At 29.5% G+C, this 12810-nt stretch overlaps 2 protein-coding genes across 2 annotated transcripts; one reads left to right on the plus strand and one right to left on the minus strand.

Moving 5' to 3' along the window:
- Positions 1 to 728: 728 nt before the first annotated feature.
- On the minus strand, positions 729 to 4949 carry LOC107644723 (enolase). The gene is made up of 17 exons (XM_016348650.3): positions 4655 to 4949; positions 4440 to 4503; positions 4016 to 4080; positions 3787 to 3834; positions 3609 to 3695; positions 3416 to 3496; positions 3224 to 3325; positions 3068 to 3148; positions 2901 to 2975; positions 2179 to 2241; positions 2008 to 2088; positions 1729 to 1923; positions 1604 to 1654; positions 1415 to 1503; positions 1281 to 1332; positions 1139 to 1195; positions 729 to 1031 (listed from the first exon to the last, which is right to left on the minus strand). Exons 1-17 carry the CDS (start codon positions 4718 to 4720, stop codon positions 951 to 953), a joined length of 1338 nt encoding a protein of 445 aa, XP_016204136.1. The 5' UTR covers positions 4721 to 4949; the 3' UTR covers positions 729 to 950.
- Positions 4950 to 11800: 6851 nt separating this feature from the next.
- LOC110262661 (uncharacterized) lies at positions 11801 to 12522 on the plus strand. The gene has a single exon (XM_021103178.2). The coding sequence runs from the start codon at positions 11894 to 11896 to the stop codon at positions 12374 to 12376; it is 483 nt and encodes a 160-aa protein (XP_020958837.1). The 5' UTR covers positions 11801 to 11893; the 3' UTR covers positions 12377 to 12522.
- Positions 12523 to 12810: the final 288 nt, after the last annotated feature.

Here is a 12810-nt window from a genome sequence, read left to right on the forward strand (position 1 = left end):
TGAACAAATATTATTATTATTATTATTAACAATTCAAAAGTATAAAAAAGAGGTGTAAAATAAGTATATTTCTAACCATGATTTTTGTTTTCTTGTTTTTCCTATAGTTAGCATAGCAAAAATACTATGTCCGTACTAAAAATCAATAACAAAATCACTATTATATATTTATGTAAAAATATATATTATTTTACATATTTTAAATATATATTTTATATAAACTATTAATTTTTAATATAGACGTAACTTGATTTTTAACATAATGGTAGTTAAATAGGATGAATCATGAATCAAGGATGGTTAAGTTAAAATTTGTGAAAGGCCAATTATCATGTTCAATTTAAGCGAACTTTCTTTGAAAGAATCACAATACGTATGCTTTCAAGTTTCAACAAAAATAATACAAGACTTGCATAATTTTTTTTTTCCTATTCAAAGTTTCTGTCCCTAATGTTTTAACAAGTAGACTTAAACAAATCTCGTTATTTGATTTAGAAAAAACTATAACGATAACAACAATAATCGACTGAGGCATATTTTATTTTGGATGGAATCCACCATGTCATTCTCTTTCATTTCTAAATTCTAATGGTTTACCATGAATTAGTAAGATCAATATTATTTTAATATTAAATATTAACAATAACTTATTGGAATAATAAATGATTGAAATGAAAGGCATGAGACCACACAGGTCAAATTTCAAAGAGTTAGTTCAAGCCAAATGCAGGTGCCACTAAAAATAGATTCTTCCACTTTATAATATTTGATATAGATGATGATGATGATATTTGACAAGCCAACCGTAAACATGAGCAAAGCAAATCAGACTATAGTTTACTGCAAGTACCCAATGTGATGTTTCTCATTGCAAAATTACACACCCATCAAAACGTATTATATTATACTCTTCTAGTTCTAGGCTTCTAGCAGAGTTAATTTGGAACATATTAGTAGGGTTCCACTGGGGCTCTGAATTTGGCTCCAGCATACACTGCAGCAGAACCAAGCTCCTCCTCAATCCTAAGAAGCTGCAACACAAGACCAAAACGGAAGGTAAGTGGCATGATAGTGGTCGAAAAATTCAACTCGAATTATTCGTAGTGCATCAAGCACAAGTTTCACAGTCACAGTATACCTGGTTGTACTTGGCAAGCCTTTCTGATCTGCAGGGAGCTCCAGTTTTGATCTGACCCTGTTAATGTGAAATTGTATTAGCTTTCTTCAGAAAGTTGGCTAAAGCATTACGGTGAAAATTTGAAAGCCACATAAGAACTTACCGTTGATAATCCAACTGAGAGGTCAGCAATGAAAGTATCCTCAGTTTCACCACTACAATGAACAAGCGAAATCACATCACATAAGAATTAAAATAAAAATAACAAAACAATGAACCAGAGAGGTGGGCTCATACCTCCGGTGGCTGGCCATGACACCCCAGCCAGCTTGCTTTGACATTCTCACAGCTTCAATACTCTCTGTTACACTGCCGATTTGATTGACCTAATATATAAATTGTATAAGATGAGATTTCACTCACTATTTACAAAGAAAGTTATTAAATAGAAAGATGGACATCTTAATCCAGTAGCAGCTAAGTTACCTTCAACAAAAGGGCATTGCAAGCTTTCTCCTTAATTGCTTTTTCCACACGCTACAATTAACAGACTAGTGTCAAAAGGATACATGTTTAATTAGCATAACCCCCAATTTAGAAGTTAAGCATACCTTTGGGTTGGTGACAAGGAGATCATCACCAACAATTTGTACTTGCTGGCCAATTTCAGCAGTTAACTTTGCATAGTGCTCCCAGTCATCCTGATCAAAGGGATCTTCAATGGAAACAATTGGATAATCTGACACAAATGATTTGTACACGTTCTTTAAGCTGTCTCCTGAGATTTTCTGGGATCCATCATTATTCTGCAATAAGAAAGTAATTTACTTGGTCAAGTATTTAACAGAGAAATAACCCAATAAAGGCAAGAAATTTGAAAATTTGTGTACCTCTTCCTTAAAATTTAAGTCATATGTTTTGTCCTTACTACCATAGAATTCTGAGGCAGCAACATCCATACCAATTACAACCTGCAATTGGTGCAAGTATAGAAAATTAGGGGTAAAAATATCAGCCATATAGTAATACACTGTCAGAATAAGTGGAGATTATGATTCAACCTTTCCAGTATAACCAGCTTTTGCAATGGCAGTCTTCAAAAGCTCAAGACCCTCTTTGTTTTCCTATAAAGGAACCAGAAAACGTACAAAAGCAACATTTAGGTGGGATAAAGATCCCATTTGGATTGGAAATGTTACTAAAAAAGCAAGCATTATAGTTTAATAAAAAGAACTACTGTAACAATATTTCATGTATGTTGGGCCACAACTTTATTTAGAAAAAGACCATATTTAAAAAAAAAATACCAATTTTTTTAAAGCAAATATCTAGCTTCTTAAAAATATATATAAAGAGGCATAAGCAGGTTTTATTAATAGATTTAGCTAAAATGTGCATACAATAATGGAAAATTTTTAATGTTTCTGTGTTTGGCTATAAAAAACACTCTTGCTCAATTTATCTTATTTTATTATTTTTGTTATCAATGCAGACTTGTAAGCACTTCTCAGAAAATCTAAATGAAAAATAAATATATAAAATTTAAGGCTTTGCTAAGAGAAAGGTTGAACCCCAAAAAAAAAAAGAAAATTTTCTAAAAGCTATCCAGAGGCATGTCTTAAACCAGGGGTGGTTTACTATCTTTATAAATTAACTGAAGAAAGAATATCATACACTATTAAAGCTCTTGACATGCAAAGAACATTAATGAGTAAAGATGAAATAAAACAATCAGATCATATAAAAGTTTGGATCGCTACAACCAAGGGGAGAAGGAAAGGACCTGAATATTAGGAGCAAAGCCTCCTTCATCTCCAACATTAGTAGCATCTTGTCCATACTTCTTTTTAATCACAGCCTGCAAGACACGCATTAACACCTTAATTTATTTAGGAAACTACATAAGTGAGATGAAATAAGGAAGTAAAAAAAGGGGCAAAAAGCAATAACCTTCAGGTGATGGTATACTTCTACACCCATCTTCATTGCTTCTTTGAAAGAGGATGCCCCGACAGGGAGAATCATAAACTCCTGTAGAAGAGAACACAGCAAAGCAGTAAGATATATCTCACACCCTTGATCACCATCGTATTAAATCAACATTACCTGCATTGCCAGCTTATTTCCTGCATGTGAGCCTCCATTAATAACATTAAATGCAGGTACAGGCAATACCAAAGTTTTGTTCCCAGCAAGATTTGCAATGTGCTGAAATTTCAAATAATACAAAAGCAAACCATCAGACCACAAGATAACTACAGAACAACTATGGCTAATGAGTAAGGAAACATTACATACTGTGTACAGAGGAATTTTCTTCACTGCAGCACCTGCTTTACAGACAGCAAGTGATACTGCCAAAATAGCATTGGCTCCAAGCTAAAAATTTCAAGATATTAGAAGCCATTCAGCATAAAATGGGTGCAGTACAGCCACAAAGAAAAATGCAGCTATTTTAACTCAGGAAGCCAAAGGAATCAAGTGGTAATACCTTCTGCTTGCACCAACCCCACTCATTAACAGTTCCATCAAGCTGTTGTACCATGAAATTGTCGATTTCAGTCTGCTTTGTTGGGTCCTGTAAACTCAAACAAATAAAAGAACACAATTGATGTAGGACAGGATTTAAAATAACATGCTACAACCAAATTCTATAGCTGCTAAAATACCTTGCCAAGCAGAGCAGGTGCTATTATTTTATTCACATTTTCCACAGCCTAAGCAAGGAAAATTAAAAAAAAAAAATTGTCATCAAAGCCATTCCATTTTAAGGGTGATAAAATAATGCAGAAAGCAATATATATTAAGCAAAATTAGGAAGCCATCAAAATTTAAACATATGCAACAAAAATTTCTTAAAGGCTAAAATAACAAAGTGAAAGCCTATGAACGAAGTACCTTGAGAACACCTTTCCCAAGGTAGTCTGAACCTCCATCCCTCAATTCCAGAGCTTCATAAACACCTTAACCAAAACAAATTGAAAAAACAAAACAAAAATGTTAGGAAACAGTACTTAAACTACCACTACCAGCATGGCATGCTATCACTAAATAAACACCTTTACACAGCATGCAAACAAAAACGCATGCATGTCAGTCACATACAACCAAATATCACTTCAAATCCTACATAAGCAGCTATTACTTTTCCACTTCATTCTGAAAACGATTATATACTTCGAGCATCATAACAGAAACAACTACTTACTAGTTACTACTTCTCTACTACGACAACATACATAACATCGTTAAGAAAAACATCATAACTCATAATCACGTTCTTTTTTGCAAAAGCAAAAAAAACGACGATCGTTTAGTTTACCTGTAGAAGCACCGCTAGGCACGGCAGCTCTGGCGAAGATTCCGTCGCTAAGAGTAACGTCAACCTGAAAACGAGAAAAACAAAGCTTCGCGTAAAAGGAACTCTCGGTAACACCGAAAACAGAGCGCCGAGAAAAACGAATATTCCTCGGCAAACGAAAAGATAGTAAAGAAAGTAAAAGATGAAAATGGAAAGGAAAATGATGAGATGATTACTTCGACGGTTGGATTTCCGCGGCTATCGAAGATCTGGCGAGCCTTGACGGACCTGATCGTTGCCATCGTTGTTCAGTGAATCGCAGTGGTTTTTCAAAATTTTCACGGTTTTCTCACTCCCTCAGTTTTCCCGAGAAAATGACAGTGAAAAAGAAAGTGGAGAGAGAGGTGAGGTATATATATATAGAGGGGCTTGACACGTGGCGGGATTGGAAGGGACATTGAATGTGGACCGTTGCTGGTGGAAAAGAGAAAAATAGGATGGATGGCTGAGATTTGATATTTAGTTGAGGCTTTCATGAGACTCTTGTGCTCCTTATGTTGAAGTTTTTATATTGGTTAAATTATACAGATAGTCCTTGTACTTTCAGTAAAATTGTAAATTAGTCTTTATATTTTAAAATTTTATAATTAGATCCCTAAAAATAATTAAAATTTACAATTTAGTCCCTATCGTTCAAAAAATATTTTATTTAACAAAATATTTTTAGCATATTCTCTATTTTAACAGAATATTTTCAGCATATTTTGAGAATATTCTGTTAAATCAACCATTTTTAATTGGCGGAACTAAATTGTAAATTTTAATTCTCTTTAGAGATCCAATTACAATCTTTTAAAATATAAGAATTAATTTACAATTTCACTAGAAGTGTAGGACCAACTTTGTAATTTAACCATTTATATTTTAAAGAATTTATTTTTGATACATGGTCAGTTTTATACGTGTATTCACTCACATTAGTAAAAATAATTATTTTTTACATTGACTATGCTATCCAAAAGAATGGTTGTAATTATATGACGATGTAAAACGTTTTATACTATTAGCATATCAAAATTAAAGCAGTTGTACAAGCACGTCTGTTCCAGAACAATTAGGGAGTCACTCGGATAAAGACGTCTAAAATGTATTTTTTTAAAGATATTTTCTAGTAACTAAAATTTAATATATATAATCGATTAAATTGTATTAATTTTGTCAAAATTATGCCATATAAATTAATTTAACTGAAAAAATAGTAAATCGAATCTTGAACCGATTTAAATTAATATTATTTTTTATAAAAAATATTTACAATGTCCTTATTAATATATATATATATATATATATATATATATATTAAAAATTCTAAATCCTAACTTTATGACTATAAAGAAGTAAAAAACTAGAATTTAAGATTTTTAAAATTAATATATATAATAAAAATATTTTAGTCATTTTTTATAATAAAGATATTATAGTCGTTTTCTATAAAAAAAAAATATTAATTTAGATCAGTTCAAGATTTGATTCACTATTTTTTCGGTCAAATTAATTTGTCTATCCTAATTTTGACAAAAATAATACGGTTTAATCGATTATATGTGTTAAATTTTAATTACTAAAAAATATTTTAAAAAAATACGTTTTAGACATTTTTATCTGAATAGCTCTCTAATTATGTATAAATATTATAGATCAAGAAATATATCTTCTAAAAGACAAAAATGTTAAATAATTTTTTTATTTTTTTATTTATAAAATTTTTTATATCATATTATACATTATTTCTTTTAAAAAATTATATTTTTAAATGTTATTTTAGTGTATCTAATGATCTAAACTTTGATTTGTAGTCCACTACATCCCCTTGAATCTGATTCAAATATCGCATACTGAAATTGAATGAATGAAGGGTCTTGTTTGAAAAAGAGTGATTGGAATTTTGAGAGCACCTGGTTTTGACAAAAGAGTTGGTTGTTTCTAAGTAATATAGGTTGTTCAAGGTTGTCGATTACAAATGCCAATTGTTTTCTTACAAAGCCATGGGCTGCATTTTAATCCTAGCAATGTGTTCATGGGGGGCTTAAAAAATGCCGTTAACCAACATTAAATAAATAATAATCGTGTACATAACAATGATTGCTATGCTCAATAAATAAATAAGTATTTAACTAATATGTGTTAAAATATATATTAAGATTGCAAATTAATTTTTTATAAAGATTATTCAAATTTAAACTTTTAATGTATTTATTAATCTTTGTACAATATCCAAAAATACGTATTTTGTATATATATTGAATTGGTATTTGCTATGCTGTTTATATAGTCGTCTAATTTAGTAATTTATTAAAAAGAGATAAAATTAATATTTAATTTAAAAAATATAAAAATAAATAATTTTTAAATAGTAAAACTTACCATAAAAGATTAGTTCGGCAAATTCGATACCAAATACATAGACACCACAAAATTTGCCTATTGAATTATGGTCATAATGTGGCCATGTGAAGTGAATTAATCACCAAATAAAACTGTAGTCCAAGATTTATCTGGACTTGTAATTGAAATTAAAAACGCTGAAGACCCAAAAAGAAATCCATGAAAGAATCAAATCAAAGAGTGCTCAAGTTATTGGTTTTGGACCAAATTATTTTTGTTTAAACACTTATTATATTGTCTAGGCCCAAAAAAACTACAGATTATATTGCCTGACCAAAAATTACAAACCAAGTGTGAATAGTTTTTTTTTTTTTTTTTTAAATAAAAAAATTCGAATCTATAACCTTTAGATGAGTATAAAAAAATTATATCACTTGAATTATAATTTATTAATTAGTGTGAATAGTTTATTAATATTAAGTTTTGAGTGATGACATGCTTATTCCCTCGTATAATAAGATTTCAACTTATGTGCTTGAGTAATGAGTATGTTCATAGGCCAATAAGTAATAGCTCAAATGGCATAGTCTCCACATATTCAATTAAGAGGTTGCGGGTTCGAGTCTCCTATCTTTGGTAAAAAAAAATAAATAAATAAATATGTTCATAGATGAAAAATGTGATTTTCAAAATTTAAATTTTAAATAATAATTAATACCGGCGGTGTCAAAAAATAATATGTCAAATTTTAAAAACAATATCTTTAGATAAAATATTTTTTAATTAAACATTTGTTATGTACTGTGAAGTTGGTCTTGTTTTATCTTCTTGTATCAAAACTTTTGCTTTACTAATTAAATAATGCATTACCCTAAAAAAATGTGATTATGTGAAACTTAATGTTTAATTGTAAAGTAATTAGGGCTAACTTCAAAAAATTGATTTCATTCCTTCCTACCCTTTTGTGTCCAGCAATTATTAAAGAATCCTTTGGAAAATTATGTCTTTGAATGGAGAATATAAACTCAATCTTCAAAATATCATTGTGTGAAAGAGATATGTGAATTTCTAAATCCATTAATAATGTGATATTAATTAGCACATGACCTTATGTGTAGCATTACTATTTACCCATATGGGAACACAAATACCATGTGTTTCATGGATCAATTATTTTATATTTATTCAACTCAGCTTATAATAAGTGTAAACAATAATATTTAAAAAAAAAAAAAAAACCTTTGCCAAAACTATAAGAACATACATTTCTATAAGTAGTTTGTGCCTTGGATACAACACGGATACGCTGACACTTTTTTTTTTTATAAAAAATTGGATATACGTTGTGAATTAAAATTTAAATAATATATTAAATTAATAAAATATCATATTAAATATAAGAGTAAATATAGTTGAATAAAAAAATTTTAAAATTATGTAATTATTAAAAATAATAAAAAATTTTAAGTTAGTAAGTAAGTAAGCTACCAAAGACAATAGATTTAGGTTTTGATTTATTAATTATTTTATTTTTAAATTTAAATTTTGATTTGTTTTAATTTTAGAATATTTTAAAATTAGAAAGAAAAAATTGGTTAATCGTGCCATAAAATCACAAAATCAATTGAAAATTTACATTCCAGCAGAAAAATCCGTCTCATGAACATCTAAATCGAGTCGGATTCGTTCGGATTCGTGACAGTTCCACCAAAATTCTGCATCACAAGAAGACACGCCGCCAATATGCTCGTTTAAAGTATCCACCACGTGTCGGCGTCGGATTCCCATTCGACTTGGATACGCCGGCACTATGAGAGAATCCGTGCTTCATACTTTGTGCACATAATACTTGATCAAATCACTAATCTAATATCAATGTATAGTTGTATGTTGGTCTATAAAAAGGTGAAATTAAATACTTATTTTAAAAATAGTATAAAACTAATTGCTATACAAAAATGGCAAGTTAAATAAATTTGGATTAGATAATTTCAATCTAGAAACTTACTACTATAGAGATTCAATAATAACTAATTATAATATTATAATTTTTTGTATAAAAAAGCAGTCAAATTTGAGATTCATGGACAATTGTTGACTATTTGCCTAATTCTGATTCACAATTTCACAAATTATTTATATGGATTTTGATGGAACACATTGAATGAGACAATAATTAAGAAGTGTGAAAGAAATTAAAAAAAGAAAACTTTGACTATAGTTAGATCTAATACAATCACAAGTCAACCTAAGGCCCATAAATAATAATTGTTGGTAGCTACGGTTCAAATCAACCGTCAAATTAAAACAGGCAACAACTTTTTATGGTTTATGGTGTAATAAAATTATATATATTGAAAAAGGGAGAAAGAACATGCTTCAATCATTCTTTATTTTAACAAAAATTCAATAACAATGTATGGTTCTATGAATTTCTTAGCTGGTTTGTCGTAGCTAATACATGTTCTTAATTTTAATAATTCACTATATATGTATTTTAATAAAATTATGGTAATATTTTTTTATAGGTTTAATTATTCTGTTGGTCTCTATAGTTTTGCGAAATTTTCAATTAGGTCCCTATATTTTTTTTCCTTTTAATTGGGTTCCTACACCAATTTTTTTTTTCAATTGAGTCCCTATACTTTATTTTCTTTTTATTTGAGTCCCTGCACAAATTTTTTTTTTAGTTTGGTCCCTATACAATTAAGTCAATTACTACTAAGAAGGACCTGATTGAAAAAAATATTTGGTGCAGGGACCCAATTAAAAGAAAAAAAAGTATAAGGACCTAACTGAAAATTTTGCGAAACTATAGGGACTAACAGAGTAATTAAACCTTTTTTATATATACTTTTGCAATATTTTTATTTTTATTTTCAAATTAAAAATATTTTTAAATATAAAAAAATATTATTTTAATTTTTACAATATTTTTTAAGTGTTATCAGAATTGTATAATCACCTTAGTCACTACAATAATAGTATCATAGCATACATCATATATCGTCTATATATTTCATTAAAAATTAATTTTGAATGAATTTCAATTATAAACCTTATTAATATTTAACAATGAATTTGAGCATGTTTAGCTAGACCAAGCTGTTTCAATTTCAGCTCACAAGAAAATCAATTAGGGTGTCTCTATTTTGTATATTGAAAAAGTACATTAACCATCTATAATCACTAATAGGTTTCTATGGTTTTTTTTTTTTTCTTTTTCTTTGTCTTCTAATTGATGGGGTCACACACAAATAAATTTCATTACATGAAAACCAATGAGTGAGACAAGTTATTATATATGTAACATCAAGAGTGACATTTTCAAGCAATAGAAAACAACACATTTTTCAAACATAGTTTGGTTGTAGGGTTTGGTCCTAAGTCACTTTCATTGTGTCACTGTCTAAGCTTATAAGATCTTCAAACTTCACCAAAAATATCATCAATTCCATCCATGTGTACAATTTTTTGTTTTTCCAAATGATCAAATCTCGTAAACCCTTGTTAATCACTTTAAATAGTATATAAGTTTTAAAGAGGTAGTTAATTTCAGACAAATCAAATTAAATAACTTAAAATAAAACTAAAAATAATCTAGTACATAAACATCTCGTGTTAATATAGATGAAGGATAAACTACCAAAAATGCACTCGAATAAAAAGACTATGCAGTTCTTTATCCAGTAAATTTGACCCGTATCTTTTTTTTTTTTTTTCAGAGCAATGGACTAGAGTTAAAAAAAAACTCTTCTCATCGTCCATTTGTGAAAAATAGCACTCCGCTGCTACTTCAATGCCTTGGATGGATATACATAGACAAGCACCATAAGCATACATTACACGTAAAGCGCTACTGTCTCCAGGGTTTACGTTCACCATCCAATACACATAAATCGCTACTGCCTATAGCGATTTCTGTTATGCCACCAATACACATAAACTGCGGCTACCAGCAGCGGTTGATGTTCTTCCCTAATCCACTACTACCAATAGTGGTTTCTATAGAATTATGAAAAAATGCATTTACGTATTGGTATTTAAAAATGTGTTATTAGGTAAATTCTTTCTCCACTTAATTTATTTAAGAAAATTACCCTAAACATCTCATACTAATACATATGAAGGGTAAATCACTAAAAATGCATTCGAATTATCTTCGTACTGATAAAAATGTCTTTAAATTTTAATATCGACAAAAATACTCTCAAGTTATTTTATAATGTGACAAAAATGTTTAAATTCGACAAAAAATGAAGCAGGTCGGATCACAGCTTGAAATTTTTGTCAAAATTTTTAATTATTTGAGGATATTTTTGTCAATAATTAAATAATTTGAATATATTTTTTTATAATTTATCCTACAAATAAAATATACATAGTCTAATCTAATTATTATTTCAATGACCGATTCTTTTTCGGCTTGAACCAATCACCTTAAAAAGATACATGGAATCAAATTTCATAAACCAAATCAACAAATTAAATATCGGGTTAGACCGAATTAACCGGTTCGAAACCAATCTTGAAACCTATTTATAGAGAAACAAATGAAAGCCACGTAAAAGTTTTGATTGGTGATGTCAAGTTATGACATAAAGGGCCTTGTTCTTCTGAGTGGCTAAGAAAGTTCCATGTGATGTTCTTAGCAATAGAACAAAAGACTTTTTTTATTAAATTAATGAGATTAAAAGTTGTTAAAAAGGGTCCCACGTACAGTTGGAAGAAACTTCCCTCCTACATTAACACATTAATCATCAATTATTATAATAATACAAATGTAATTACATTACATTGTTAAGTACTTAAATTAATTGGTAATTAGTGAAGATAATAATCTATTTTCTGATAGCTTTCACACCACACCTCATCACAAAGCATCTCCTTAAATTTTGCTACATAGTGAAAGGTCCTTTACACGTTTGCATCTAATCTCAAACAAGGTCTTATAAATAGGACTAGGAAATTTTGCAAATCACACACATAGACATAGACATACTCCTCCTTTAATTTAATTTTTTCTCTCACTTTTTAGGTACCCTTTTTTTTTGTGTGTGTGTGTTTTGCTTCCAATTTTTTTCACAAACATGTTGGATTCTATAGTGGAGTTCATCACTCAAGCAGCTTCAAGTTCTGCATTCATTTTTTGCTTCTGCAATTTGATCATAGTGTATATCTTATTGGACTTGAAGCCTACCCTTAGTAGTAGTGTTCAGCAAGAAAATAGTGAAGTCACTCCTTCCATGGGAACAAATCTTCAAAAACAAGAAACAAACTCGAAGTTTCTTGTCCAAAAGGATACCGAGTTGCGAGCAATACAAGTGTCATATGTCCGACAAGTCGAAGCAGAAGCAGAAGCAGAAGCAAAGCTAATTGAAGTTGACATCATTGAGACTATAGGCAACGATGAATGCTTCGTCGAAGAGGTGAAAAAAGAGGACGAGGAAGAAGAAAAAGAGGAGAAGGAGGAGGAGGACGACGACGAGTTAAGAAAACGGGTAGAAGAATTCATAGAGAAAGTCAACAAAGGATGGAAAGAAGAATTGTTGATCACATCAAGCTTGGTATAATGTTGTAATAATACCAAGAAACTTATATTAAGTAACATGCTTGTAACATATCTGCATTATGTTACATTTTGATGTATGTATGTATAATGTATTGTATGATTATATCATTCAAGAAAATAATAGTAATAGATGGTTTTTTTTTTTAATTCATAGAGAATTTTTTTTTCTAATGTTCTAACTAGAACTAATAGTGCCTTGATAAATTATTTTGGTCTGTTGCCAATTTTGAAAGAAATATATGAAATGGTTTTTTTCCAATCTAAAAGCTTTATTCTTGCTCACATCACATGGATGGATAAGGAGAAGAAAGTGAACTGCAAAAAGAGTAAAGAACATGCTTGGAAGCAGCATATGTGGAGATTCCATTTAATCTTTCTTCTTTTAGTGAAGTTGATTCTTTTGCAGTAAAGAAAAAGTTTGTGGGAATTTCTTTA

This window comes from Arachis ipaensis, chromosome B5 (genome assembly GCF_059453495.1).
Source record: "Arachis ipaensis isolate K30076 ecotype BB chromosome B5, ASM5945349v1, whole genome shotgun sequence".
Lineage (NCBI taxonomy): Eukaryota > Viridiplantae > Streptophyta > Magnoliopsida > Fabales > Fabaceae > Arachis > Arachis ipaensis.

Coding starts and splice junctions, on each gene's coding strand:
- LOC107644723 (XM_016348650.3), bottom strand. CDS start 4,720: ATGGCAACGATCAGGTCCGTCAAGGCTCGCCAGATCTTCGATAGCCGC. Junction 2,089..2,178: donor AAGCTGGTTATACTGGAAAG/GTTGAATCATAA, acceptor CACCAATTGCAG/GTTGTAATTGGTATGGATGT. Junction 1,504..1,603: donor GCAATGCCCTTTTGTTGAAG/GTAACTTAGCTG, acceptor TTTATATATTAG/GTCAATCAAATCGGCAGTGT.
- LOC110262661 (XM_021103178.2), top strand. CDS start 11,894: ATGTTGGATTCTATAGTGGAGTTCATCACTCAAGCAGCTTCAAGTTCT.